Source organism: Atheta coriaria, unplaced genomic scaffold (genome assembly GCF_025399875.1).
Source record: "Atheta coriaria isolate IRGN ID8LTWV9N9 unplaced genomic scaffold, Caltech_Dcor_3.1 hic_scaffold_16_pilon, whole genome shotgun sequence".
Classification (NCBI taxonomy): domain Eukaryota; kingdom Metazoa; phylum Arthropoda; class Insecta; order Coleoptera; family Staphylinidae; genus Dalotia; species Dalotia coriaria.
In genome coordinates, this window is record NW_027045458.1 from 800,762 (window position 1) to 827,416 (window position 26,655).

General features: G+C 39.4%; 8 protein-coding genes across 10 annotated transcripts; 1 reads left to right on the top strand and 7 right to left on the bottom strand.

The window, feature by feature from the left end:
* The first annotated feature begins 50 nt into the window (after positions 1-50).
* LOC135802322 (glutathione S-transferase-like) lies at positions 51-4,328 on the top strand. The gene is given in 9 exon segments (XM_065315887.1): positions 51-179; positions 946-1,086; positions 1,156-1,323; positions 1,392-1,534; positions 1,592-1,754; positions 3,196-3,339; positions 3,647-3,814; positions 3,876-4,018; positions 4,078-4,328. Coding segments are annotated over 8 exon segments (1,230 nt in total). The 5' UTR covers positions 51-179; positions 946-953; the 3' UTR covers positions 4,246-4,328.
* Positions 4,182-5,347, bottom strand: LOC135802210 (glutathione S-transferase-like). The gene is made up of 4 exons (XM_065315758.1): positions 5,102-5,347; positions 4,880-5,047; positions 4,680-4,819; positions 4,182-4,513 (listed from the first exon to the last, which is right to left on the bottom strand). Exons 1-4 carry the CDS (start codon positions 5,238-5,240, stop codon positions 4,505-4,507), a joined length of 456 nt encoding a protein of 151 aa, XP_065171830.1. The 5' UTR covers positions 5,241-5,347; the 3' UTR covers positions 4,182-4,504.
* Positions 5,348-5,484: 137 nt separating this feature from the next.
* On the bottom strand, positions 5,485-7,809 carry LOC135802202 (sodium-coupled monocarboxylate transporter 2-like). The gene is made up of 7 exons (XM_065315747.1): positions 7,452-7,809; positions 7,118-7,395; positions 6,843-7,062; positions 6,649-6,789; positions 6,371-6,589; positions 6,028-6,301; positions 5,485-5,968 (listed from the first exon to the last, which is right to left on the bottom strand). The coding sequence occupies exons 1-7, from the start codon at positions 7,664-7,666 to the stop codon at positions 5,525-5,527; spliced, it is 1,791 nt and encodes a 596-aa protein (XP_065171819.1). The 5' UTR covers positions 7,667-7,809; the 3' UTR covers positions 5,485-5,524.
* A 104-nt stretch (positions 7,810-7,913) lies between these two features.
* On the bottom strand, positions 7,914-10,194 carry LOC135802323 (sodium-coupled monocarboxylate transporter 1-like). Its single transcript, XM_065315888.1, has 6 exons — positions 9,894-10,194; positions 9,540-9,817; positions 9,270-9,481; positions 9,058-9,197; positions 8,509-8,998; positions 7,914-8,445 (listed from the first exon to the last, which is right to left on the bottom strand). The coding sequence occupies exons 1-6, from the start codon at positions 10,136-10,138 to the stop codon at positions 8,029-8,031; spliced, it is 1,782 nt and encodes a 593-aa protein (XP_065171960.1). The 5' UTR covers positions 10,139-10,194; the 3' UTR covers positions 7,914-8,028.
* Positions 10,195-10,425: 231 nt separating this feature from the next.
* LOC135802361 (sodium-coupled monocarboxylate transporter 1-like) lies at positions 10,426-12,855 on the bottom strand. The gene is made up of 8 exons (XM_065315942.1): positions 12,479-12,855; positions 12,148-12,425; positions 11,863-12,082; positions 11,659-11,799; positions 11,380-11,598; positions 11,049-11,319; positions 10,833-10,984; positions 10,426-10,765 (listed from the first exon to the last, which is right to left on the bottom strand). The coding sequence occupies exons 1-8, from the start codon at positions 12,727-12,729 to the stop codon at positions 10,465-10,467; spliced, it is 1,833 nt and encodes a 610-aa protein (XP_065172014.1). The 5' UTR covers positions 12,730-12,855; the 3' UTR covers positions 10,426-10,464.
* A 162-nt stretch (positions 12,856-13,017) lies between these two features.
* On the bottom strand, positions 13,018-15,420 carry LOC135802363 (sodium-coupled monocarboxylate transporter 2-like). The gene is given in 4 exon segments (XM_065315944.1): positions 13,018-13,482; positions 13,485-13,608; positions 13,674-14,456; positions 14,515-15,420. Coding segments are annotated over 4 exon segments (1,740 nt in total). The 5' UTR covers positions 15,225-15,420; the 3' UTR covers positions 13,018-13,359.
* A 301-nt stretch (positions 15,421-15,721) lies between these two features.
* Positions 15,722-18,262, bottom strand: LOC135802362 (sodium-coupled monocarboxylate transporter 2-like). The gene is given in 9 exon segments (XM_065315943.1): positions 15,722-16,028; positions 16,085-16,242; positions 16,305-16,575; positions 16,631-16,649; positions 16,652-16,848; positions 16,905-17,045; positions 17,107-17,326; positions 17,384-17,661; positions 17,721-18,262. Coding segments are annotated over 9 exon segments (1,758 nt in total). The 5' UTR covers positions 17,921-18,262; the 3' UTR covers positions 15,722-15,754.
* Positions 18,263-18,761: 499 nt separating this feature from the next.
* LOC135802360 (NFX1-type zinc finger-containing protein 1-like) lies at positions 18,762-25,485 on the bottom strand. Of its 3 annotated transcripts, none has more exons than XM_065315938.1 (9): positions 25,358-25,485; positions 24,807-24,976; positions 23,559-24,725; positions 22,459-23,504; positions 21,068-22,399; positions 20,767-21,008; positions 20,132-20,711; positions 19,067-20,069; positions 18,762-19,005 (listed from the first exon to the last, which is right to left on the bottom strand). In XM_065315938.1, the coding sequence occupies exons 3-9, from the start codon at positions 24,691-24,693 to the stop codon at positions 18,908-18,910; spliced, it is 5,436 nt and encodes a 1,811-aa protein (XP_065172010.1). In that variant the 5' UTR covers positions 24,694-24,725; positions 24,807-24,976; positions 25,358-25,485; the 3' UTR covers positions 18,762-18,907. The 3 variants fall into 3 exon arrangements, with proteins under 3 accessions (XP_065172010.1, XP_065172011.1, XP_065172012.1); XM_065315939.1 differs by having other exon boundaries at positions 23,559-24,734; XM_065315940.1 differs by having other exon boundaries at positions 23,559-24,734; positions 24,793-24,976.
* Between the last annotated feature and the right edge of the window lie 1,170 nt (positions 25,486-26,655).

Genomic DNA, 26,655 nt, shown 5'->3' on the forward strand with positions numbered 1-26,655 from the left:
GTTACTATTCCAGAATTTTACCAGCCTTGACTCTACCTTGAGTAAATAATTATTTGTAGAGGTGGGCAGCATACAGGTATGAATAAAAACAGGTGACGCCGGCCGGTTTCAAACATCCAATAATCTACTTCTTGCTGTGCGGTGCTCGTGTTTTCAGTTTACAACATTTCTACTGCGTGGTAATTATATTATTTTATTTTACAAGTATTCACTATTGATGTGTAGGTGTATATTTAGTATTAGAATTAATTGTTATTTGTCAAATCATGCCCTAAATTTTCCAGTTGTTGATTAGTTATTGATAAGTGATAAGTGATTGATAAATGACACAAAAATGCCACAGATGGCAGTGGAAAAGTTTACAAAGTTCTTGGGGAACCTTTAGTTCGCTTACATTGTAGTGGAGGTGCATTAATAATAAATTACAAAATCAATAAGTAAAAATAGACGAAAGTAAGCTATAGAAAATATTGTCAGCATATTACGGGTCAGCGAACATTTTTCATTTTTCACGTCACAAACCTAGTTTTTATATCTGAAATAATGTGACCTTGCTGTAGGAAATTAAATCCGGATTCATGACTGATAATTAATGACAGTGCTCAATTGATGAGTAACTTTTTAATGACTGGCAGTATTTAGTTGCATAATATTGCTCGGATTTCAACGACCTGATCGTTATTTACTGGTGCTTTCGCCACTTGTCGGTGGTTTCAAGTGTTTGACTTGGCATTTTTTTCAATTTACTATATCGTGTTGTGACAACGCTTGTTTACAAACGATTGAAACGTGTGAAACCATAGGGACCGTTTAGCAAACAAGACAAGGTAAACATCAGCCTGAAGTTCTAATAGTAATGTAGTATGGAATGAAAATCACAGCAAATAACTTCAATCAGCAAATTTAAAGCTGTTTTTTAAATCGAGTTTTCTATTTTTGTTGAAGAATTAACCATGGCATCATACAAACTTTCTTACTTCAACATCACGGGGTTGGCAGAGCCCATCCGCATGTTGTTGAAATACGGAAACATCGACTTTGTTGATGATCGTGTTGAACGTGATGATTGGCCAAATCGTAAACCAGGTAAAATTCCGAGATAAATTAAAATTCATGCACAACTTATATTTTATAAATTTTTAATTATTTCTCTAGAAATGCCTTTCGGAAAGATGCCAGTTCTCACCATCAATGGCAAACAATACCATCAAAGTCTTGCCCTGGCGCGCTACTGCGCCAAACTAGTAAAACTCGTAGGTAAAGATCAACTAGAGGATCTTGAGATCGAAGGCATGGTTGAAACCATCAATGATTTAAGACAGCGTAAGTGTAGAAAGCCTCTGCTAGAAAATGTTCAATATCAAAATGACCTGTAAATGTTTACAATGCAGATATTTCCATGTACAGCTATGAGGCTGATCCAGCTATTAAGGAATCACGAAAAGATAAACTTTTCAATGAGACCATCCCCTACTTCCTGGAGCGACTTGATAAAATCGCAAAGGAAAATGGCGGCCATTTAGCGTGTAATAAAGTATGTACCTTGAGAAATAATTAATGAAATTGTTTTAACTTATTTAACTTTGTTTAGCTAACATGGGCTGACATTTACTTTACTTCTCTCTCGGATCACATGATTGTTATGACCAACCGAGAAGTGTTGGCAAAGTATGCCAACTTGACGAAGGTGCGCGATACTGTACTCGCCATTCCACAAATTAAGAAGTGGGTTGAAGTGCGTCCTAAACCCTAAACATTGAAAAAACTATGAACAAAAGCATAACATAATAAATTTATAATAAAAACATTTATGAAGTACAAGTTCTTATTACTATTCCGATAACTCTTTTGTTACAATAATGCATAATCGATTGTATTGATCATATGTCGTTTTCTTATCATGTACCATGAAAATAATTCGAGACCAATATGGATCAAAATGTGTTGATTCTAATAATGCCGACTCACTTCGCTGATGTGGTTGCATATGTATGATTACACTTTTGTGTAATGTTACTTGATTTGTTTTTAATTCCTAGCTGATAGGACCTGTGGTTAACTTGAAACTTGAGTATAACGCATACATTGTCATAGATATTTTGTATACAAACACAGCGCATTTAACTTGAAATTCCATTTAAACTCGTTCATGTGTTGATTTTATTAACCTTGAACGATGCGTGTTCTGCGCGTGCGTGAATGAATAAAAACCGGCAACGCCGGCCGGTTTCGAACATTCAGCATTCCTGCGAGCCTGTAGCAACTTGTCGTTCTGCTCAGTTTTCTACATTTCATCTCAGTGGTGAGTTATTTTCAGTACTTATTTTTCATAAACCTGAAGCATTGCGTTTAGAATTCGAACAATAAAAGTTAATAGGATATTTAAAGTTATTAGTTTATTAGTTTATAGGATACTAAAATGTAAATAAATGAAATTCGATATGCAAAAATATGCAGCGGTAACTAACAACGCAGTAAAAAAAAACAATGAAACCATTATATGGGCACACGCCTGTTGCGATTGTTGTGTAAAATAGCGAATTGGGCGATTCAACTATTTCGACCTTGAATCATTTAATTTGACATCCGTTGAGAAGGGGGCACGCAGCGTAACGATTCACAGCTCACTCGCTTCCTCAATTAGATGAGTAATTTTGTAATACTCGCGTGTGTTTTCACTTCAGTTATGTAATATAAATATCTGTACCATACCGGTTCGACAATCATCTTATCTATTTGTAAACAAACACCATAAATTTTATTCCACATGCCCATGACTTTGCACATTTAATTATCGTACAAATATTAATAAATTACTGCAAGTTGTGCTTTCGATTGTTTGATTACACATTTTTCTGAAAGCAGCGATAACGAATGTTTAAAAAACAATTACCATGCATTTGAAACTATGGCAAACATTTGACAAACGGCATAAACAAACGAATTAAAGTATATCCTGTCATAGTTAATGATTCAGAGCGTCGGCGGTGTTCCTATAATTACAGTAGATTATTAAATAATGCAGATGGAAGAAATGGCACTGAAAACAGCTGAGGGGGACGGTTCGCATCTAGAGGACTGTTATGCGATTCATCGCAATCGCAAAGCAATCAATCTTTTCGCGCTCGACGGTGGCCGCCATTTGTGATTTTCGTATTTGTATTATAACGCGTGCCTGCGCTCCGTTTGTTTCAGAATCAGCCATGGCTCCTACATACAAAATCATCTACTTCAATGTGACGGCATTGGGCGAGTCGTGCCGCATGTTGCTGAAGTACGCTAACATCGACTTTGAAGATGAGCGTATCGAGACTGACGACTGGCCAAACCACAAAGCAAGTAAGTTGGTGAGAATTAATATTCATTAATGCTTATTCGGGTAGTTTCTTATTTCGTTTTAATGAATTAATTATCGGAAAATTGTGAGCAGTTTTCAATTAAATTTTCAATTTCAATGAACTTTTAATTGAACCTTGCCTTTATGTGTTAGATTAGTACGTAAAAAGTTATAGTCAATTGAACTTCATTAATTAATCATTTTACAGTGTTTACCTTTGAATTTAATAGCGAATAGTATTTTTTTGTTGATTGATTTTTCAATAGTTTGTGAATTTGTTTCATTTACACTTTGTTATTGTTTTCGCAGAGATGCCTTTCGGACAAATGCCGATTTTGGTAATCAACGGCAAGCAATACCATCAAAGTCTTGCTATGGCACGTTATTGCGCCAAGCAGGCTAAGCTTGTCGGCAAGGATGATCTGGAGGATCTCGAAATTGAGAGCATCGTTGAAACCATCAACGATTTGAGGCTTAGTACGTTCCTAAATTTAAAAAATAATGAATAAGGATTGCTTATATTTATTTTTTCCGTCAGAAATTGCTCTGTACAGCTACGAGAAGGATGAAGCCATCAAGGCATCGCGCAAGGCTCCTCTCTTCGAGGAGACCATCCCATACTACTTGGAACGTATCGATAAGATTGCCAAGGAAAACGGTGGACATCTTGCCGTGAACAGGGTACCACAGGAAACAAATTCTTTTAGTTTGGTAGTTTTCTGACTTGTTTTCTTGTTTAGCTTACCTGGGCCGACATCTATCTGACTTCTATATTGGATTACATCAACTTCATGATTGAGGGTGACCTTTTGGAGAAATACAGCAACTTGCAAAAGGTACGCGATACTGTCCTCGCCATTCCACAGATCAAGAAGTGGATTGAGGAGCGTCCCAAGGGATGGTGCTAAACTACAGCTTCGAATAAATCAAAACGTTTGAAAAAACGCTAAACGTACTATATATTTTTCAATAAATGCACTTCTACTTGTAATTATAATCAGTTTTAATATTCTGATTCGGGTCTTTTGCCGATCCAAGTCGCGATTGCTGGCATCGACCGAATTTTCTTTCTTAGGTTGTCCAAGTGGGGTATTTCTCGGCATTGATTATATCTTCTTTCAATACCCCATTGTTGTAATCTAGTATCGCCACAAAAAATATATCAGCTCACGACAACTGGAAATAGGAGATTAGTTCTATAATTTTTCACAAGTTCATCAACGGCTTGGTAATTCAATTGGTTAACATTTTGATTGTTTATCAGTTGGTCTCTCATGGGTTGAGATCCCAGAGCCGAAGATTGTTGTGTGGTTGAAAGCCCTTATAACCTAGCCTAACTTACTTTGCCATTGGCTACGTAACCCTCCGACGCCATTTTTTCAAAGCGGTTTAAGTAAAACGGTATAGTTTCGTTCAACAATGCAAGTCTAAGCTGTGCACGTGTTTGCGAGCTGTTTGGTAACTTATTATAAGTTGCAATTTCTGTAAAGTTTAGCATCTATTAATAAGTAATCATGTTTTGGATCTTTTTATAGATTATACTTGTGCGTAAGTCAGAAATAGAATCAACTACTATATCGATCTCAAAGTTTTCCCATGCGTTCTTTCCGGATAGGCCCACAACTGCTCCAAGATAGCGGCAAATTGCAACGCTCTGATGCATTACTTTTCCATCAATTTCGAGAAGGGGTAATGCCCCAAAAGGGGATTCTATAATAGATTATAGTAATTCTAAGCTTTAAGAGCCTATGATAGACTTGTTACTGTTTTTCTGTGCTTCCCATTCTTCATGGCATAATCGAATGTCCTGAAACTGTAGGCCTCCATAGCTCAATAACCATCTGATGGGCTCTCCAAGGGCCATTACAGTGAAGTAGGTTAATTTATAAGTGGATGAAGTCATCACAATTTCTTTCTATGTTGAGTAGGTTTGACGTTTATTAATTGGTAAAAGCAAGGGGCACAGTATTAAAAGTCAGAAAATACTGTTACCTAGTAACTGTTGCTTGATATTCTATATAAACTAGGAACATTTTGGTGATTTCAAGAAAGAACACTCTCTAACGGTGCCTCCCTCACACGACTGACCCACACAAATTCAAAGGAAGGAAGAGGAATTTCTGCTCCATTCTCATGCTACAGAAAGATTGTGTAAAACCATATTATATTTCTGCCAGTTGTTATAATTTATACTTTTGATACATTTTTGTTTGCGTCCTGTAAATTTTGTAAATCAAGCGAAGTCACGATTCTATTTGCCTTATCAATTGAAAAATAATCATCTTTTCCGGCATCCTCCGGAAGCCATCGGTGCACCAACGGCGACAGTAATCTCTTGTCAACATGTCCCCCATGATCAGTTAGTAAAGAAACAACAATACCAACCGCAATACACACAACACAACCAGTCAAAGCATAGTAATAACTGGCGACTCGATATAGAAAGAAAATATCTGTTGGCGCATCTAAAATTGTTGAATTGTTTTCAACAACAGGCACTTCAAACGTGCACTGCTCTGTGCTTAAATGTGTGGGTATATTTTTGATCATATCTTTGGATCGGTACCATTGCGCCCCTACGAACATCCAGCCGACGAATAGAGTAGAAATTATTACTCCAGAAAATGCACCCTAGGATATCGAATATTATTTTACAATCTTCAAAATTAAACTAAAATTAAAACACTTACTTTTGTATTGGCTCTGGGGACCAGTACACCAAGGGTGAATAACCCAAAGAAACTTCCCGCTGATATACTAGCAACACTGATAGCAAGCGGTTGGATTGGTCCAAGATATCCAACAAGCGAAGCGAGGAATGTAATTAGCACGCCCATTACGACAACGAGAAGTTTTATCGTAATTGAAGTATACTGTTCTTGCTTTGCAAACTTGGGCAGAAACTTTGCAACAAAGTCTTGGTAGATCGTAGCTGAGAGCGCATTCATAATGGCCGATAACGTGCTAAAATATTAAAAATAACAATAAACAATTAACAAAAATAACAATAAAATTAACTAATTTTGATCAAACCTCAGTGCGGTGCAGAAAACTCCCGATAAAAACAATCCAGTCAGTCCAGGCACTTTAGATGCTACATCAGCAACATAAAATGGTACTAATTGATCAATTTTTGAAATGGAGCCCGACATCAACGGGTCACAGTCTTTGTATAACGTAAACATTATCAAACCAGTGATAACAATGATACTCTTCACGCAAATAATGCCAAAACAGAAAAGGAATATCGATCTGGAAGTATTAATAAACTATAAGAAATAATTTTGATTGATGTGATGGTTGTTACTAACTGTTGGGCCTTTTTTAATGTCGGCAAGGACAAAAACTTTAGCACACACTCTTGACTTGTTGACAACATTCTTGTGTATGAAAGAAACCAATGCATCAGCACAGCAAAGACAGTTTCCCGTTTTGTTAGATCTAAGTCAAAACTACGAAGTCAATCATTAATATTACTAGTTCAGGTTTGAAAATATTTACTCACTCAAAATGTAAACGACTTCCTTCCCATGCAGTCTGGAATACATTAGTGAATCCTCCAGCTTTAGTCACACCCAAATAAAAAATTACTACAACCGCGGTTGATGTCACGGAAAACTGCAGTGTGTCAGTCCATACAACGGTTTTCAACCCTCCAATCGTAGTGTAAAACGTGCAAATTGCACAAATTGCCGGAATAATATAATGGACACTCAATCCAGTGGCTAAAAATTAAATATTCACTTTATTTTTAACAATATTTTAGTTTAAACGTCTTACCTTTTGAATACGCTAGAGCCGGAACATAAACCACAATCCCCATAAACAGAAGAATATTAAGAATAAAAAACAGTGAGCACATGGTTCGTATGGACGAATTAAACCGCAGCATAAGATATTCATAGGTACTGTTTAGTTGAAGCTCGTAGAAAACAGGCAGGAAAATATAACTTGTCGCAAATGCACTGACCATAATAGAAATAGTGCTCAGCCAATACATTGCACCAAAACTATACACGTCAGCCGGCACCGCCATTAAACTTACACTTGATATGTGACTGAAAATTGCATCATGATTGAATACGTAAAACATGCGCAATAAGTATAGAAATACCTTGCTACCAAGGAGACGGCGATGGGCATCACTGACATTTTCTTACCGCCCATAAAATACTCATCTGTGATGTTCTTCTTATTGGCGCCTGTTATGCTAAAATATATCCCAATGGCGGTGCTCAAGAACAGCATAAATCCAAAGAACGCGTGATCGTACCATTGGAAATAAATTAATGGCGCGGTACCCGTGATGTTGGCGGCTGGGTTCTCCATTGTTCACGCAATCGTACTAAGCGGTTTTCAGGGAAATTGGTGAAATTTAAGCGAAATCTGATTGTAAATTTCGAATTTGATTATATTTGCATAGCGGGATGATAAGTGCTACTGCTAGCAGCAAATTATCATGACTTGTAAATTTCTTGTTACAAATTACACATTACACATCTTTCCACTTGCTGTTTGCGCTCCTACACACACGCACACTGCCGCTATCAGTGATGTTTGTTCTCAGTTCCAGATAGTATTTTTAGTATTTTTATTTAAGTTCAAATAGTCTTACAAATTTTACTAATAATATATAAACGAGCCTAAGAGTATCTTGTTTACTGCGCTGACCCAGCGATAAGCGCTCCAATTCAACTTGTGGCTTTTTGTTTGTTGGAATCGTATGTGACCATGGTCAAAGCGCGGTCCACAGTGTAATACTGCTTCTTGTCTGGCAGATACCGACGGATTATCGGCGACAAGAGATCAGGATGAACCGGAGGAGAGTCATCCTGGGTAAATGCACTGACAATATTGCCAACTAGTAATGTGATACTAGCTCCGATAAGAGTGTAGTAATAAAAGGAGATTCTAAAAAGCCATAGAACATCATCTTGTGCACGAGGATCAATATTAGTTGAGTTTGCTGGCGTAAACTCAAAGTCACAGGTTTCGGTTGAAACCGGTTTTGAGGTGTATGTGATCAGTTTGTGTGCTTTGTAATATTGCACGGTCACAAACAATGTTGAAATCATTCCTAGGGCTGTGAGGGCACCCACCATTGCACCCTTGAATTACATTGCCATTAAAATATATACAAAACCATTAAAATCAATGTAAACTGATAGTACCTTTGCGTTGGCCTTTGGGAATAGAATACCCAGGGTGAAAATACCCAAAAGTGGGCCTGATGCAACCCCGGTGAAGCTAATCATAATCGGTAGTAGATTCCCAAGGTGTTCCACAACCCGTACCAGTAATACCGATATAACACCAATGCCAATCACCAAACCTTTAAGAATATATCCAACTCGTTGTTCTGTGATATCTTTTGACATGTACTGGGACAGAAAATCTTCGTAGATTGTTCCAGCAAGGCAATTCAATGACGCTGATAGGGTACTTAAAGAAGCGCAAAAGATTCCTGCGATAAACAAACCAGGTAATCCAGGCACAGATCCTGATACATCCATTACATAATGTGGTAGGATTTTATCCGCTTTCGTGATTTGCCCGGACAATAACGGGTCACACCCGAAATATTTAACGTACATTATTAGACCTGTTAATATACAAGTGATTTTTACTGTGACAGCACCTACTACATACCATGCAAGAGCTCTGAAACAAAATTATTCGTGATATGAAGAAATTCATTACCTAATAATTGTATTCATTACTTTTTTGCATCGCTTAATGTTGGCAACGCTAGGAATTTCTGTACGCAAGATTGAGAAACTCCCAACATTGATAGGGAATTGAAGGACCATCCCAAAACAATCACCCAGAAAGAGTCACGTAGTGTTGGGTCCGGTTGAAGCTAAATATTAATTAATATGTTATTAATTTTGCATTGCTGTTAAGAATAAGATTAGATCATTTACTCAATATGAAAACGTTCTCCTTCCGCTGCTTTATTAAAAACATTGCCTATTCCACCAGCGGATATCAAGCCCATATAAAGAACAGCAATAATGGCGCCGATTGAGACACAGAATTGTAACATGTCCGTCCATACAACAGCTTTCAATCCACCGATTGTTGTATAGAAAATACACACGGAGCAAATTATAGGTGTTATCATGTGTATATTAATATTAGTCACTTGAAAACAATAATAGTTTTGAATTTAGTTAAAAAAAAGTTAAATTTGTATAGATACCTTGTTCCAATGCCAGAGCGGGTACGTATATTACCACAGGCAAGTGTAATAACACGTATAGAGTGAAAAGAAACGACGCCAACATACGGATTTGTGCATTAAAGCGCATTTTTAAATATTCATAAGTACTGGTCATTTGCAATTTATGAAAAACAGGCAGGTAAACATAGGCGTTGATAACTGCAGTCAAAAAAACTGAAATACAACTAATGGAATAATTAATTCCAAAGTTGTATACATCTGCAGGTATGGCCAGGAGAGCCACTCCAGATATTTTACTATAAACAAAAGTATACTTTAAATATATGCTAACACAACACTCTGTATAATATAAATAGTATAGTATGTTTATACCTGGCTACGAGTGACATAGCAATCGGAAATGGTTTCATCGCCCTGCCACCAAGCAGGTAATCACTGGCGGTGTTTTGTTTCCGGATGAAACCAAACCATATTCCAATCAATACGCTGAATACCAGCATTGACGAAAAGAGAGCGTAATCATACCAAGTGAAGGTAATTTTTGATTGGATTGTCGCTGAAGATGCCGGCCAGGTAAAACCCGGAACTGTTTGTGAACTTTCCATTGCTTCGGACATTTAACTGCAGTAAATGTACGAATCGTATTGCTTACTGATTCTGTATTGTAACGGCGTTGATTAGTCAACGGTTGTTATATCAGGATGGAAATTTTTCGAGGCGCTGCACGCCACCATGGCAAACAATCTTTGTTGGCGTTGTATCGTAAATCAATTACGGGCTCAAACATTACAAAACTAAATCATCATTTCTCCACGTGTTCAGATGTTCCGAGAATGATTTTTCTGAGGTTTTAGTATAGTGTTTATAAAACGATGAATGAATTTAGGAACGGTAATATAAACAATTTGATTTGTTTAAGTTTCTATTTTTATTTGACTAAATTTTAATTTACATTTGGTTCTGTTGGCTTTTGTGTGATTTTTCCGTCCGAGTTGACTTGATTCTCGAATGTTACCATGTCCAAAGCACGATTTACAGAGTAATAGTCGAGTTTATCGTCACGTAACCATGGTCTGATGACTGGTGATAAAAGATCACGATGTACCGGTGGCGAATCATCTTGAGTCCATAAACTGACTACGTTTCCTACAACTAGCACAATAACTGTACCAATCATGGTGTAGTAATAGTAGGAGATGCGGAAAATGAAATGGACTTCCGGTACATCCACGTCAAGCAAAATACTAAACAAAAATTTAAAAATTCATTAAATCCAATGTAATTAGATGATAATACATTAAATTAACTCACGTGGTGTTCTTTGGAAGAATATCAAACGTACAACCTGCAGTTGATGCTGCTTTTGGCGTATGTGTTATCAATTTCATTGCTTTGTAATATTGCACAGTAATGAATAAAGCAAATATGCATATTAAACCAGTCACAGTGCCCACCATTGCACCCTATAATTACATTAATTTAAATCACGTTATTACATAAAATTATGAACAAATATACAAATAATACCTTTGCATTTGCTTTGGGAAATAACATTCCAAGAGTGAATAGTCCTAAAAGTGGTCCTGAAGTAACTCCTGTGAAACTGATCACAAGCGGAAGCAAGTTGCCTAGATGTTGAACAACATAAACCAACAACATGGACACAATCCCGACGATAGTAACCAGCCATTTTAGAATATTACTAACAGTCTGTTGTGTTACACTCTTTGGCATGTAGTGCGAAATGAAGTCTTCGTAGATTGTTCCGGAAACGCAATTCATTGACGCCGAAAGCGTACTGAAAATATTTTAATCAAAATCAATAATTTTGTTGTGCATTTGTATTAATAAACTATACCTTAATGATGCACAGAATATTCCTGCAATGAATAAACCAGGCAAACCTGGAATACCAGCTGATACATCCATTACGTAATACGGTAATATTTGGTCGGGTTTGGTGATTACACCGGAAGTAATCGGATCGCATTCGGCATACATTGAATACATGATTAATCCTGTTATAACACATGTAGTCTTAACAAGAACAGCACCAAAGATGTACATTGCAAGCGCCCTAAAAATATTTACTTATTAACATTAAATTTCCGGTTTTCAAAGTCAATATTAAATATACAGTCGGGCGTCGTTTAAAGTAGGCACAGCCATTAATTTTTGTACGTAATGTTGTGATGTGGCCATGTGGGCCAGGTTATTCAAAGACCATCCGACTACAATTACCCAAAATGAATCTCTGAGTGTGGGATCAATGTCAAAACTGCAAAATAGTAAAAGTGGTTAATATTTGTTTATATTATTTTAAATAATGAAGTATTATTACTCGATGGTAAGTCGGTCACCTTCTGCTGACTTCCTGAATACATTTCCTAACCCACCGGCTGACACTAGTCCCAAACAGAAGACAACAATCATGGCGCCGATTGTCAAACTGAATTGTAACATGTCTGTCCACACCACAGCTTTAAGTCCTCCGATAGTTGTGTAGAATATGCAGATTGCACATATTACAGGTGTTATTAGATGAATATTGATATCCGTCACTGTGGGAGATTTAGTTTATAGTTTCGTGTATTTTTAAGTAAGCAGAGCTAATATCTTGACCTACCTTGTTCCAGAGCAAGCGCCGGTACGTAAATCACTAGAGGAAGGTGCAATAGCACACCTAAACCAAAAAGAAACGAAGCCAATACACGAATCTTGGTGTTAAAACGCACTTTTAAGTATTCGTAAGTGCTGGTAATCTGCATCCCGTGGAATACGGGTAAGAATACATATGCATTGATGATGGTGGTCAGGGCGACGGAAATACAACTTATCCAATAGTTGATACCAAACTGGTAAACGTCTGAAGGTATTGACAACAGGGCCACACCAGATATCTGACTGCAAGTATTGATTTCGTTTTTACAGTTTTGTTTTGTTTAGATTTTACTTACCTTGCTACTAGGGACATAGCAATTGGGACAGGCCTCATCGTCCGGCCACCAAGAAGATAATCATTGGCGGTGGCTTGTTTTTTAATAAAGCCAAAATATATTCCTATCAGGACGCTGAATAACAACATTGATGAGAAGAGACTATAGTCATACCAAGTAAAGTTAACTTTGGCATTTCCGGAAGTGAGTACATGACCAACGCCTAATGTCACGCTGTTTTCGGTGGTATTCACCAAGGACAGATTAACCATCGTGCTGAACGAATTACAATCAAATAATTGGTGGAGTTTCGAGTTTTGGAATTGTTTGCCTCTTTGCTATACATTTCGTCGTACAAACAAAGCGAGTGCTGTGTACACAAATGTCTGGTTTAATTTACTGAATATAAATCAATCGCTATCCAAATGGAAAGAAGCAAATATAAAACTAAATGAGACCATAAAAACTGAGCTATCTCGCGACGCTCATTCAGAATAATCAAACGGGGACATTGTTTTCTGATAGCGCGTAAACAATTGAGACGGGCAGTAAACACCAGATCGAACAAGTGGAATTGTTTTATTTACATCAATGACATCAAAACATATTTTTAATTGATTGAACTTTCAATGTCTTCACCGAAGGTATAATGTTCTATTCTACGCATTAATTTCGTTGTTCTTGGCTTTTCTACGCACAATTAATATTCATAACGTAAAATTTTATTAAGTGAGACGTCATTTTGATTATTTGCCAAGATGATACTGAAAACACGTGTAAATACGCATACGTGTAAGTCTTATCTTCAAACGTAATAATTTATATTTTGCCACAAATATCTGTGTATGTACAAAGTTAACAAAGCTAATACCTAGGAATCTAGATAATACAAGAATAAGTGGTTATTTTTGGTTCACGACTATTTGGCTGGCTTTCGCGACACTGTAGTATTCAGGCAGCACTGTTTTATCCAACGCCCAATGCATTGCCGGACTGATGAGATCTTTGGAGACGGGTTTTCTTTTCCACTTCTGGTCATGTAACTGACTGGAATGCCAATGAGAAGTACAAGAAGGCAGCCCATCATGCCGTAGTAGTAATGAGTGATTCTATAGATAAATGGAGGTGACCACGTTGGCTCGGGTGGAAATCTAAAAAAAACGCATAGAAATTAAATTACTGGCTAATTACTTTATGTGGTGAGGTGATTGCTTACTCTCGAAATGTTGTGTTTGCCGAATACATGCAATCCACGGTTGATACTACTTTGGGATGGTCAGTGATGTATCCCGACATCTTGTAATACAATTTCGTGAAAATAATCCAACCCATAATGAGCATAGTACCAATAGTTCCTGCTAGTGCACCCTTTGTATTGGCTTTAGGTACAAACATGCCCAAAGCAAATAAGCCAATTGCTGGTCCCTGAGTAAAACTGCCAAACGTCAAACCAATTTCTAGAATTGATTTGAATTTTTGCACTACAAACACCAAGGCGGTGCAGACAACTCCGACTGCTATGACAATTGTTTTAAGAATTAAATTGATTTTTCGTTGAGAGATATCTTTGGGTAAATGGGCCAAGATAAAGTCTTCGTAAAGCGTGCATGATAATGCGTTCATTGCAGCGGAGAGTGTGCTTAGGGATGCGCTGAATACACCCGCAATGAATACACCAGGCAGACCCGGAATGTTACTCGTCACTTCAAGTATGTACAAAGGCAAGATCTGGTCGTAAATGTTGATTTTCTTATTCATGTACGGATCGCATGTTTTGTACCTGGCGTACATCATTAGACCAATGTAAGTGCTGAAGCTGAAAAACGCGATGATACCAATGCCGAACGCAATGTACGCGTTGCGGATTTTACGAGAATTGGGAAGTGCTAAACATTTCTGAACACAACCCTGACCAAACGTGATAATTCCATTCCATAAGAAAAACATTCCAAGGATTATCGTCCAAAGAGTATCACGTTTTGTTGGGTCTACATCATAACTGAAAGAAAATTCAACCTACATTATCAACAAATAGATTTTATTCAAGTAACACTTACTCTAAGTCAAGGCGTCCGCCATCTTGGGCGTCACGCATGACAGCCCCAATGCCTCCTGATGCAGTTGTCCCAACATAAGTTACCACTAGGGTTGCTCCAATCATCACAACAAATTGTAGTGCATCTGTCCAGACTACTGCCTTGAGCCCACCAACTGTTGTATAAAATATACACACACCACAAATAAGAGGTGTGATATGATGTATATAAAAGCCGGTCCCTTGCGCTAGGGCCAATGCAGGGATGTAAATCACAATAGGCAGGTACAAAAACATAGACATGGTAAACAGTAACGATGAGATACCACGAATGCTTTCATCAAATCTACTATTTAAGTATTCATAGGTACTCGGGGTTTTCAGTTTGGTAAACACCGGAATCACGCACAAGTATGAGAAGATCAAAACTGCAGCTGCTGAGAATATACTCAGCCAATAACTGAAGCCAAACCGGTAAATCTCCGATGGCACTGATAATATTGTTATTCCGGAAATTGTACTGGCAATCAGAGACATGGATATCTCAAACACGCCCATTTCTTTTCCGCCAAGAAGGTATTCATCTGCACTGTCTTCTTTCTTCTGGAAGAAACCAAAATATACACCGATGGCGGCGCTGAGCAAAAGCAGGATAATGAAGAACAAATAATCGTGCCATGTGAACTGTGGCATCTCTTCCAAGATGGTGGTCGCAATGGTGGTGGCATTCATTCTTGCACCGGCTACCGCTGCAACACACTATTTATTCCCAGTGACACACTTGCGCGTGTCGTTTATATCAATATTGTTATAAGTCGATGAGAGACAACAAAAACAGCCACAGTGAGATATCCGTCGAATGACGCGGTGGGTACCAATCTGGACGCGTCGCGGTCGTCTATCGACAGTTTTGTACTCGTGCGAGTTTGTTGCATTGTCACGATAATTATGTACACAACTGGGGACAAGTCTACACAGGGCTTTTGTGTACTTTGGATTAAATGATTAACGTAATGATACTGCCAAAACTGAAGCAAGCGCGAGGCGGTAAACTTCTACAAACAAATGGTAAATCTTCATCATTGTCCTTGCTAACGCTTATTGTAAGAATTGTTTGATTTAGTTCAGTACCCTGTGTCTGAGATAGATAACAACCAGAAAATATAAATGGCAGGCTTTTAAATATATCAACCGTAGGTTTTAAAATAACTGTACAAGTTCATATCACGTTTTGTTTGTACTTATATTTTATTTGTAACAGTCTACGTTGCATTCGTTTGTTTTTCTGCATGTGTTACCACTCCTAGCGCTTTGTTTACTTCATAATAATTTCCCTTTTCAGGTTTTTCTAGTCCAAATTTGCTTGACACCCAATAACTGAACGGACTGATCAAATCCGGATCCACCTTTGGATCGGTAGGTTTCCGTGTCAGGTACGACACGACAACTCCAATTATAACTGTAGCCAGGGTACCCATAAAACTATAATAGTAGTGAGTTATCCTAAATAGAATAAAGACGTCGCTCTTATCAACGCTGAAAGATAATAATATTGGATTACAAACGAAATATCAAGATGATTTGAAATGTACCTTGAATCTGGTAAATTAGGCAATAATATAGTGCCGTTGCCACATCCTTCTATAGATACGGGTCTCCCAGCATACTCGTTCATGACCTGATAGTATTGACTACCAATTATAATAAAAGACATAAATGCAATGCCTCCGAATCCACCATAAAGCGCGCCCTAAATGTAGTTAAAATGATTAATTCATTCAAAAATCAGTTAATTATTATTTGTTAGCAGACCTTGTGATTTGCAACTGGAAATAACATTCCAAGAGTGAAAAGTCCCAGTAGGGGACCATTGGTAATACCGCCGAGAGCGTAGTTGATCGGCAAGATACTGCCCATATGTTCAATAACAAAAACCATGGCGGTACTTATAATTCCGATTATCATAACAAGTAATTTTAAAATATTTGACACTTGCTTCTGTGAGATATCCTTCGGCATGAACGGACTTACAAAATCTTCATACACAGATCCAGCGAGGCAGTTCATGCACGCTGATAGTGTGCTGAAATAGGTCATTGTGATTACTCGCAAAAATACGCCTCTGGTTATTTGTTTACCTCAACGCTGCACTAAAATGCCAGATAGAAACAAACCGGCTAGTCCAGGTATTGTCGAAGCAACATCCATGACGTAGAACGGTAATATCTGATCGTGTTTCGTGATTTTTCCAGCTGTGAACGGATCACATTCGTAGTAGTGCGCGTACATAATCAAACCAGTTAACACCACGAAGGTAATGATTGCAAACATTCCAAACATAAATAAAAATAAAGCCCTGTTGAAGGAAAGCACGTAGAATATACGTTTCGAGCAGATAAAATGCTGACTCACTTTTTGACGTCTTTTTTAGTCGGCATTGAGAGGTATTTCTGCACAAAACTTTGACCAATACTCATGTAGCTCAGACAACCAAAAAGTGTACCTACCATTGTGGCCATCACAGTGTCCCTTTTTGTGGGATTTACATCCAAGCTGAAAATATATTTCAGTTATATGTAAGTAAGAGTTTTCTATATGATACTGTAATATTTACTCAAATTCTAATCGTCTACCAGCAGCGGCCCGAGACCACATTTCGTCAAAACTTCCAATGGCGTCCAAACCTTTATAAAACACCGCCACAATTGAACCAATCATTACAACAAATTGTAACGTATCAGTCCACACAACGGCTTTGAGTCCTCCGATGGTGGTGTAGAAAATGCACACACCACATAGAACGGGTGTCACAAGATGCAAGCTAAATTGAGTTGCTACGCCAACAAGAGATATAATTTCTTTTATGAAACTGCCAGATGTAACGAACTTACCTTGAGTTAGAGCTAAGGCTGGAATATAAACTACGATCGGCAGGTAAAGTAGAGTTGCCACAGTAGATAAACCAGAAGTGAGAAGTCGAATTTTCCTATTAAATCTCAACATCATATACTCGTATACGCTAACCAATTGTAACTTGTAGAATACCGGCAGATATACGTAATATGTGATGACATAAACTGGAATCAACATGCTGACATACATGTAGTACGTACTTCCGAATCGGTAGACATCGGTTGGGACGCCCAGAAGCGTAATTCCAGAAATATTACTGTCAAGCAACAAGGGTCATGATAAATTGATAAATAAGGTGAGTTCTTTTTTATATACCTGGCGACTAGCGAAATCGCAATCGGTACCACCGACATTTCTTTTCCTCCAAGTAAATACTCATTGATACTGTCTTGGTGGCCGCAGCAACCGAAATATAATCCAATTAGTACGCTTAGCAACAACATGGCGACGAACAGGCCATAATCGAACCACGAAAATGTGACCGGCACATTATAAAACACATCGGTAGCGTTCATGATATCTACACGTGTTGAGTGATGAAATTTAGGCGACTCTTACCATCCCGACATTTACCTCGTTTAAGTACATTCATTTATTTAACAAAATATATTCGTCTGTTAAATATTTGTCTGATGGTTGGCAAATACGAAAAGTTTGGTGTTTGCAAGACGAGAGCATTGCATAATGTACTGAATGGAAAGTAATCTGGATCATAAATTATGACGTCACATCGTGGCGCAACCACAATTTAAATTTCCTTTGTCTCAAAATCAATCCGTACTGCAAGATAGTATATTGATAGAAATATATTTAAACGTTTAACAAATTCTTCGTAATGAAACAATTGTTTTTCAATTATAATCTATACATTGCCATATTATTAATTGTCGGATAAGCAGGCCGCCTCGCGCCGTCCATTTCAGACGCCAAAGTATTGCCGGAAGTGAGCGTATGACTTGTGCCGCCGATAGTTAGACCACATTCGGGGCATTTTGCCTCCTCCATTGCACCACCACACTCACCAATCGCGTAAATGTGCCCTTTCGCACACTTAAACCAATGTCCAGGAGATAAACCAATCGCAGCGACAATCTCCCTTCGTTCAATTTCTGTGATCGCCAATCCGTTGTTAGCCGCTTTATTCAACGCTTCTAAAGCGCTTTTCACAAGAGTGTCCTGTGTCGCATCGTACATTTCAAATGTGAATATCAGGCGGTAGCAAGGCTCATATTCCTTCAACTTTTCAACTGCTGGATTCATTATCATGGCTCGCGCAAGATTCATGATCCGATTAAAGCGCAAAACTTCGATTTGGAACTCTTGAATCTGATATTGGTTGATGGAGACATCCGGCGAAATGAGTTTGCCGAACAAAAAAGAGAGGTAATCATCAACGAGTTGTTTCACCTTCGGACTACTCAAAGGTATATAATTAGGCATTGTGACGCCGTAACGAATAGTTGCCAGCTCTAAAAAGATTTTCACGCGTGCACGTAAAGATATCAAATTGGATTTAGAGTGGTCCTGGCGTTGATTCTTCTTGTTGGTAATTTTATTTTATCTTCAAAGAATTCCAACACTTTTGTACAGACATGTTCACCTGAAATTGTCAAATACCAAGCCATGAATCACATGATAACAATAATATTTTAGCAGCTTACCGTAAACTTTCTTTGCGTCTTGAATATCTTTCTTCAACGCTCTGTTAAGTTCTGTGAGTTCCCTGGGATGCCCGCCGAAGTAGCGCTGTTTGATTTGTTCCACATTCTTGTGAGCAGCCTTAATATAATCGCGATAACGCGGCACCTGCACGTTAGCAGTGCATTTCGGACAACGAGGAATCTTCACCTCCTGCACATCGTTATCTTCGTCTGCTCCAAAGCACCGATCCAATCCGGAGCTTTCCAGCGTATGATTACAGTGCGCGAGGTATACAAACCTAGCATCTTCTTCGTCTTCAGTTCCAAAGAATACCTCAGTCACTTCATTTTTATCGCAAATACGACACAGTGGTGGGCAGACATCGCCGCAGAATCCGATACATTCATGTAAACAATCTAAAAGTTTGGGGCATGGCTCCTTGCACGGCTGCACGTCGCAAATTTCGCCGCATGTTCTCGAACACCTTTGATGAGGACAATTTCTATTACACTGTTCGGAACAAGGCGTACACGGGACACCGCACTGTTTCGTGCATCCACTATGTTCGCATTTATACTGACAAGGGAGCGTGCACGGTTTGCAATTCTCTACGCAGGGTGTAACACAGCCATGACCGCAGATGAGTGTCTTGTCGCATTTCTCGGCGCAAGCAACGTGGAAGCGCCCTTGAGCGCATTGTCCACATGTGCCTGGACAAGTATGCGCACACTCCAGCACAGCACTGCATTTGGCAGTGCAGAAAGAGAGAAGTTCATTGGTGATGACTGTCTCCGAGCGCATATAGCAAGGCACCTTGGGAACATGGCCACATGGAGCATTCAACATCACTGGCACAAGAATCTTGCATACTGCAGTGGAACACTTCTGCTTGCAAGGTAGTGGGCAAGGATGTCCACAGTCAAGTATCGCCGGGCACGCTTTATTCTTGCAGTTAGATTTGTCAGGCTGTTTGCCACATTCCCATTGAATGGTATGTCCGCATTCGGATATAATTTTGGGTACCTACAAAGCAAATTTGTAGATTCCAAGCGTTATTTGGACACAAATTCATTTAGGTTACTCACTTTAACTTTACAGGGTCCACATGGGTCTTTGCAGATATTCGTACAGTTGTGCTCGCAAAGCAACTTACGTTTGCAAGGGCGCTTGCACTGAACATCCTCAACGTCAGCATGACATGGCACATCATAGTAGTGATCGCAACTGCGTCTCTTCTTGACCTCCACACAACATACATCGCAGGTCTCAAAGCAGCGCTTCTGACAGGGATGCTTGAATTCATCTGGCATGGTGCAACCATTGTTTGAATTGACGCACTGTTTGCGACACATATACTTTTCGTGATTGGGATCTTTGCGAACATGACACAACATCGAGCAGGAGTGTCCGCAAGGCTCTACGCGCGCTTCGCAGGGATGTGGGCACCTAAACGATATCGGGTCTGCGTGGCAGGGCTTTTCGGCTTGATGACCGCACGGCAGCGTAGTTGGTACCTTAACATCACACAGTACTTCCTCAGGCAACTGATAACAGGGTATGTCCCTACTGTGCCCGCACGGCAGCGCGCTGAATTTGGGCACTTTGCATTTATCGCATTCCACAAAGCATTTGTCAGGGCAGATGTGCCCGAATTCGCACAGCACTCTGACAAAACAGATATTAAAAACAAGAATTTCAATTGAGCACCACAGAAACTTACTTTGTGCATGGCTGATGGCATTTGTAGGTATCGTGTGAGGTGCTGTGACACAACTTTGCGCACTTGTGACCACACGCCAAGCCCTTGGCACAGATCTTGAGACATCCTCCTTCGGGCACCTTATCGAAGTCGGCTGTGTCGCGAAGGTGAGTAACGTTATCTGGATGGTTTACACAACGCACCGTGAGATATGGACCAAGAGCGTCGTATTTTTCCAAAACAGTAGACACTTCGCGCCAAATCTACAATAAAAAAATGTAAAGAAAAAGAGCGTCATAAAAGATTCCAATAACAAATTTACCGGACTGCCGTTGCACAGTTGCGGCATATTGCCTAGAATGTACATTCCGTGCTTGGCTCTGGATAAGGCGACACATATGCGATTCTCCAAGTTCAGGAAACCGTTCTTTCCTGCTTCATTATTCCGCACTAGAGAGAGCAAAATAATGTCATTTTCTTCGCCCTGGAAATTGTCCAGAATGCAAATACGCATGTCGCGCAAGATATGATATCTCTTTTTGAGAGCACGCAGAACAAACCACTGGCCTGAGTACGCCGCAATTATAGTTATTCTAGAGGCATCATAATTGTTTAGCGTCAAGTACCGTGCCAATAGAATAAGATACTCTGCCTCGAACTGATTCTCTTTACTGCGGTCCTGCGATTCTGTTTCACGATGGTCGTGTGTGACAAAGTATAGTGGCGCGTCAATGCCGCGCACATCCGGATACAGCTTCACCGAGTCATGATTATGCAAGACCTTGTAGATTGAAGGGCACACTAAGTTCGCAATCTCAGGACGCATGCGATGCTGTACATCGAGCGTGTGGCAGTGCAAACCGTTCATCACCATGCGTTCGAACAGACTCACGCCGAGATTGTAGTCCCTAGTGATCGTGTAGTCGGCAGTCGACGGTTTGAGCTGTTTGTGGTCACCAATGAGTATTAGATGCTCACACTGTGGGCTAAGTGCGGTAGTGATATGCGCTTCCAGAACTTCTGCCGCCTCTTCAACGATTACGATTGGACAGCCCAATGCCTGGAGTGTCTTATGAAGGCGCGCTGCACCCGTTGTGGTCATGCCGATAACGTCCACATTCTTCAGCTTATACAAATCTAACATGTCCTTGACCTCGGTGAATTTCGCATACAACTGACGATATTCCACGTCTTTTTGAAGGTACAAATCCATTATTAAGTTCTTGTAGCGGCGCACCCAGTTGCCATAGAGTAGCCAACGGTCGTTCGCCGGCATATAAGTGGGGTTCTCGTAGTCAACATAAATGGTTGCTTCGCCTTCCTGCTGCCTTAGCATCCGCAGTTTCTGACAGACGTAATCATAATCGATGCGCAGCTTGATCATCTTTCGCATAGCTGTTAAATAATCAATCGTATTCTCCAAACCAACTGCGCTTAACCGATTCATCTCTTTTGCCAACTCATGCATATTCTCTTCCGCCTTGCGCACGTTGAATAAATCCTTTTGTTCGACATCGTAGCGAATTTGAAGGTCTTCGTCGCGGTCAATGTCTAATTGGTTTTGCTTTATTTGGCCATTCAGGGGGTCATCAGTGGTATCATCATCCTCCACATTAGCATTTTGATTGTCCTCGATGTTTAACTTTTCTATCATCTGTTCAACATTCAAAACACATATTATTCAAAGGACTTGTAAAAAACCTATTTAGCTACCTGTGTGACGGCCTCGTAGTCAGCAAATTTAACTTCGTTTCCATTGTTTGGTTGATACAGTAACCACTCCAGCAATTCTGTTGGTTTAGCACGAGCAAACCAGGATCCTCCAAATTCCGGATCCACATCAAAACGGTTAAATGAAGAAAATCGTAACACGCTCGTGTATTCGTTAATGGCCTGTAGGATGCTGCCGTACATGCTCAACCCGCGCGAGCAATTCGCTACCTCAAACTTGCTTGCACGCTGTGCGTTGAAGTAATCACCAGGTACATTCTTCACTCGTAAATTGCGCAAGTTGAAATTCTTCAAGTTTTCGTTTTTGCACTGCCCGCCGACCCGTACCAAATTCTGCGTATACGGCAGCAGCCCCTCAAGAAACTGATCCAACGCATGGTTCGTGTAACAAATGACGAGCATTGGCGCCTTCATCCAGTTCTTCTTGCGCTCCAACAAATCACGCGCCATCTTTAAGGCGAGGTAAGTCTTGCCAGTGCCTGGCGGACCTTGTACAATGCAAAACTTGCTCATCATAGCGGCTTCGTAAGCAGCGAGCTGGCTGGGATTCAGTGAATCAGTTTCATGCCCTAAATCAACATGACTTCCAGCAGGGAGATAGCCCGGCAACTCAGACTCCGTACGCACTTCAACTAGGTATTCTTTAAGAGGAAAGCGCTGCTCGTCCATTTGTTTAAGTGCTGTGAGTACCTGATAGTAGGGCTCAAAGTAAATACTGCATTCTACCATATCGTACATTCTATTAATGTCTAATTCTACGCCCACATCAAATCCCAGTACAAGTCTTCCAATATTGAGATACTTCATGTCTCTGTCGATAATTTTACCAAATATAATGGTGGTGAAATTGTCCGGTGTAAGGCACACCAGTGACCCGAACATGAATCGCTTCGTGTGCTCGAGATTCCGGATGGACTTTGGTTTGAAAGCCTGCACAAGATAACCGACCTGGTTGACATTTGGTACGACGCCTAAACAGAGCACGTCCTTGTATATTTTGATGCTAGATAATTTTTGTTTGCGTCCATCTGAAATCCACAACAAATGATAACAAGCTCAGCCAGGATTAATTTTGTGCTTACCTTTAATCATCTCAAAATATTCGCAAATACCATCCCTCAATGGCGCAACAAAATCTTCGCGCAGCAAGCGATACTGTACATCAAGATAGTGATGCACATCTTGATAGGCACCCTTGATAACGTTTTTGCGTAGATAATTTGATGTGCGAGTGGTGATTTCCAAAGCTGTTGGATACACGTCAATGTCGTGAAAATCATTCGGCGGCGGTTCTTCCTCCTCGGTGTAGCCTAAATTCTCTTTCTGCTTCTTTTTCTTGTCCTTTTTCTCGACAAGTTGCAACAGTTTCAGTTGCAAATCTTCGTACGCAATGCCCATCTCATTGGAAAATACCAGCCGATGATCAGTTTCAAGATTCGGCTGGGTGTACAGAACTGCCTTTACAATTTCCGGTGCAATGTCCAACGCTGTCGTCGGAAGAACTTCCACGAAAGCGTCTAGAATCAGCGCTACATTGAGGAAAAACTGTTCGGGATCGTTCCAGAAGCGCCGACCTTTATTCTTCTTAGCACTGTCTGCGAGCGGCAGCTGCATAATGTAACTTTTCATCGGTTCAAAAAAATTAATGCGAAAAATTGCGAGCAGAAGTTGTGCGACGCTCTCTGCAAATACCGACTTTATCACATTGGCAAGCACCTCGACTACTAACACAATACTATCGGGTGATATTTCAACGCTCTTGAGATAGTTGTCCACTTTCTCAATGTTGCTCAGAAATGTCATGAGCGCTTCCTCCGGGTTTTTGGTGAGAAGTTCTTCCAATTTCTTGAATCCAAAGAAACCGACTCTAGGACGACCATCCGGACGACCATCAGGACGACTGTCGGTGTTCGGTAAGCGATTAGAGCGAAAGTGATCTGGGCGCCGTCCTCGAAATCCATTGCTATTACTTCCTTGTCCTTGTCCACGCCAGTTGTGTCTTAGCTCATTATCGCGAACATTAACACTCTCCATAGAGGAAGCATTGCTTAAATTTCCTCTTGGATTATGACTGTTAGGCAGACGCCTGCTCCATCTGCGAAAATTGTCGTTATCATTATTGACATTTTCCATTGATGATGCATTGTTTAAAATCCTCCGTGGGATACGTTGGTTATTTGGACCTCTGCCCCGATCTGCTGGAAATCTCCTTGACATCCCTCTTCCAGCAAAATTAATATTGATTGGTGCTAAAATACCTCAATAATAATCCATTAGATAATAAGAAATTAATGGAAACCAAACTAATATGCTTACTATCACCAACTCACATTCTTATGTTGATCCGAATCATACAATTTTCCGTCTTACTTGCCACTGCTATGTATTAACTGTGTCTGATGCAAGTGGCATTACTGAACACTGCACTTGCATAAGATGTGCACCCAGGATATTTTAGTATGGATAATATAGTCACTTGAAGTATAATTTGTAGTTGTTGCTAAAACAAATGGAATCAATGTTATACGATAACAATCTCAAATTACTGATAAATGTAATCAGATACAGTGAATAAAGAAAAATGATCGAAAGGGAACTCTATTGGTTGGCAATGAAACATAACTAGCAAATTATTTATCTTTGAAGAATAAAGCATATTACTAGTTAATGCAAACAAAATCTTTTGCGATACCAAGAATGCAAACGCTGCTGAAACATTACACAATGCTACACAATTCTATCTCTGACCTATAGATGAGTCTAACCTCGCCATTCACATTTAAGTCATGTTCGTGTACCTCCTAGCTGAGTATAATAAGGTGGCTTGCGCAGAAATCTATGTGGTACCACTCAAATAAATAAGAATTTTGCAATTACTCACCCTGTCGCGAGAAATTTAGTAGACCACTAGCACGCATTTACTCATCGGTACTAAACATGTGTTTGGAAAAGGCAACGTTATCCGTTTTGGCTGATGCAATAATCATAAAACTCAGAAGGGGGGACACTATACATACACATGTAAATCCCAGAAGAGTGACAAGTACGAGCGGTAACTTGGCGCAGCAGTCATTTATTTTTATGTTAATCGCATGCGCCATCATTTAACCACGTTTTAAACTGTTTCTGCATAGATTAAGTATATAAATACGAAATGTACAAGGACTTATTTATTATGGTGCATATACACCCAGAAATTACAAAAGATGGTTCATAATAGAAAGACGTGGTTATAACGCATATGTTTTTAATGTTAGCAATCGCGATGCTTCGTGGTACTTTCGTGTATTACGCGCACGCGCTTTAAACCTGGATTTAAACAGTCACGGTACACACCTGGTTGAGATAGCATGACAACTCTAAGGACAACTCTTGGGGCGCAGGTTGTAAGGGCGACCGATGGCACTTGGTGTTTTGCTGGTACCGTTGATTACGTTGGGCGTTCCATGCAGCGTCACATCGTTACGCTAGAGAAAAGCGGAGTCCAAGGTTATACATACGAACGATACAGGTTATGCACTGATTTATTTCTAACATTGCGAACAATATTTACAAATGTATGTTTAAGAGTGTCATAACCGCGGTCATTACCCTAATCGGCTTGAAACTACTAATACTGCTTGATAATATTTTGTAGTATTTTAGTATTAGGGGTCTTGCAATTAAATGTGATCTTGCAGATTCTTGCTTATTTTCATTTATTGCTTTTCTGGTTTTGGGTACTGGATATCTAATTTTGGATTGTTTTAGGATTCTAAGTATTGAAATTCTTAAAGATGTAACCTGGAATCTGGCAAGTGAACCCAATCTCTGACTAGGAACCAATCTTGGGTGGTTTTGGGGATCTGTCAAATGAACCTGACCTCCCATGATACTGATGCCAGCATTAAATTGTAAGTGCAGAAATTCTTTATCATTTTCATTACTAACATTTGTAAGTAACACCTGTAGATGCCACACAAATGCAATATTCATGTATTGAAGAACTAATTTGGAATGGTTTTAGAATTTTACAATCTATTCCCGGGACATCACACAAATGGATTTTTTCTCATATGGTAATTGAGTTTTTGTTCATTCAAATAATACATTAATTCAAATTGTATTAACAACTGTTATACAGTGTTACACATTACAGTTGAACTGTGGTAATCCGACAATCACTTTGCATGTAAGTGT

Bases quoted from the DNA above. Each gene is read 5' to 3' on its own strand.
- LOC135802210 (XM_065315758.1), bottom strand. From the start codon at position 5,240: ATGACTTCATCCACTTATAAATTAACCTACTTCACTGTAATGGCCCTT. The intron at 5,048-5,101 runs GTAACAAGTCTA...AATCTATTATAG, and splicing joins ATGGGAAGCACAGAAAAACA to AATCCCCTTTTGGGGCATTA. The intron at 4,820-4,879 runs GTATAATCTATA...TAAACTTTACAG, and splicing joins TATTTCTGACTTACGCACAA to AAATTGCAACTTATAATAAG.
- LOC135802202 (XM_065315747.1), bottom strand. From the start codon at position 7,666: ATGGAGAACCCAGCCGCCAACATCACGGGTACCGCGCCATTAATTTAT. The intron at 7,396-7,451 runs GTATTTCTATAC...TGCAATTTTCAG, and splicing joins GCCGTCTCCTTGGTAGCAAG to TCACATATCAAGTGTAAGTT. The intron at 7,063-7,117 runs GTAAGACGTTTA...TTTAATTTTTAG, and splicing joins GGCTCTAGCGTATTCAAAAG to CCACTGGATTGAGTGTCCAT.
- LOC135802323 (XM_065315888.1), bottom strand. From the start codon at position 10,138: ATGTCCGAAGCAATGGAAAGTTCACAAACAGTTCCGGGTTTTACCTGG. The intron at 9,818-9,893 runs GTATAAACATAC...TTTTGTTTATAG, and splicing joins GCTATGTCACTCGTAGCCAG to TAAAATATCTGGAGTGGCTC. The intron at 9,482-9,539 runs GTATCTATACAA...ATTGTTTTCAAG, and splicing joins CGCTCTGGCATTGGAACAAG to TGACTAATATTAATATACAC.
- LOC135802361 (XM_065315942.1), bottom strand. From the start codon at position 12,729: ATGGTTAATCTGTCCTTGGTGAATACCACCGAAAACAGCGTGACATTA. The intron at 12,083-12,147 runs GTAGGTCAAGAT...AATCTCCCACAG, and splicing joins GGCGCTTGCTCTGGAACAAG to TGACGGATATCAATATTCAT. The intron at 10,985-11,048 runs GTATTATTTGTA...ATGTAATTATAG, and splicing joins TTCCCAAAGCAAATGCAAAG to GGTGCAATGGTGGGCACTGT.
- LOC135802360 (XM_065315938.1), bottom strand. From the start codon at position 24,693: ATGTCAAGGAGATTTCCAGCAGATCGGGGCAGAGGTCCAAATAACCAA. The intron at 22,400-22,458 runs GTAGCTAAATAG...AATGTTGAACAG, and splicing joins ACTACGAGGCCGTCACACAG to ATGATAGAAAAGTTAAACAT. The intron at 19,006-19,066 runs GTAAGCTGCTAA...TGACAATTTCAG, and splicing joins AGACGCAAAGAAAGTTTACG to GTGAACATGTCTGTACAAAA.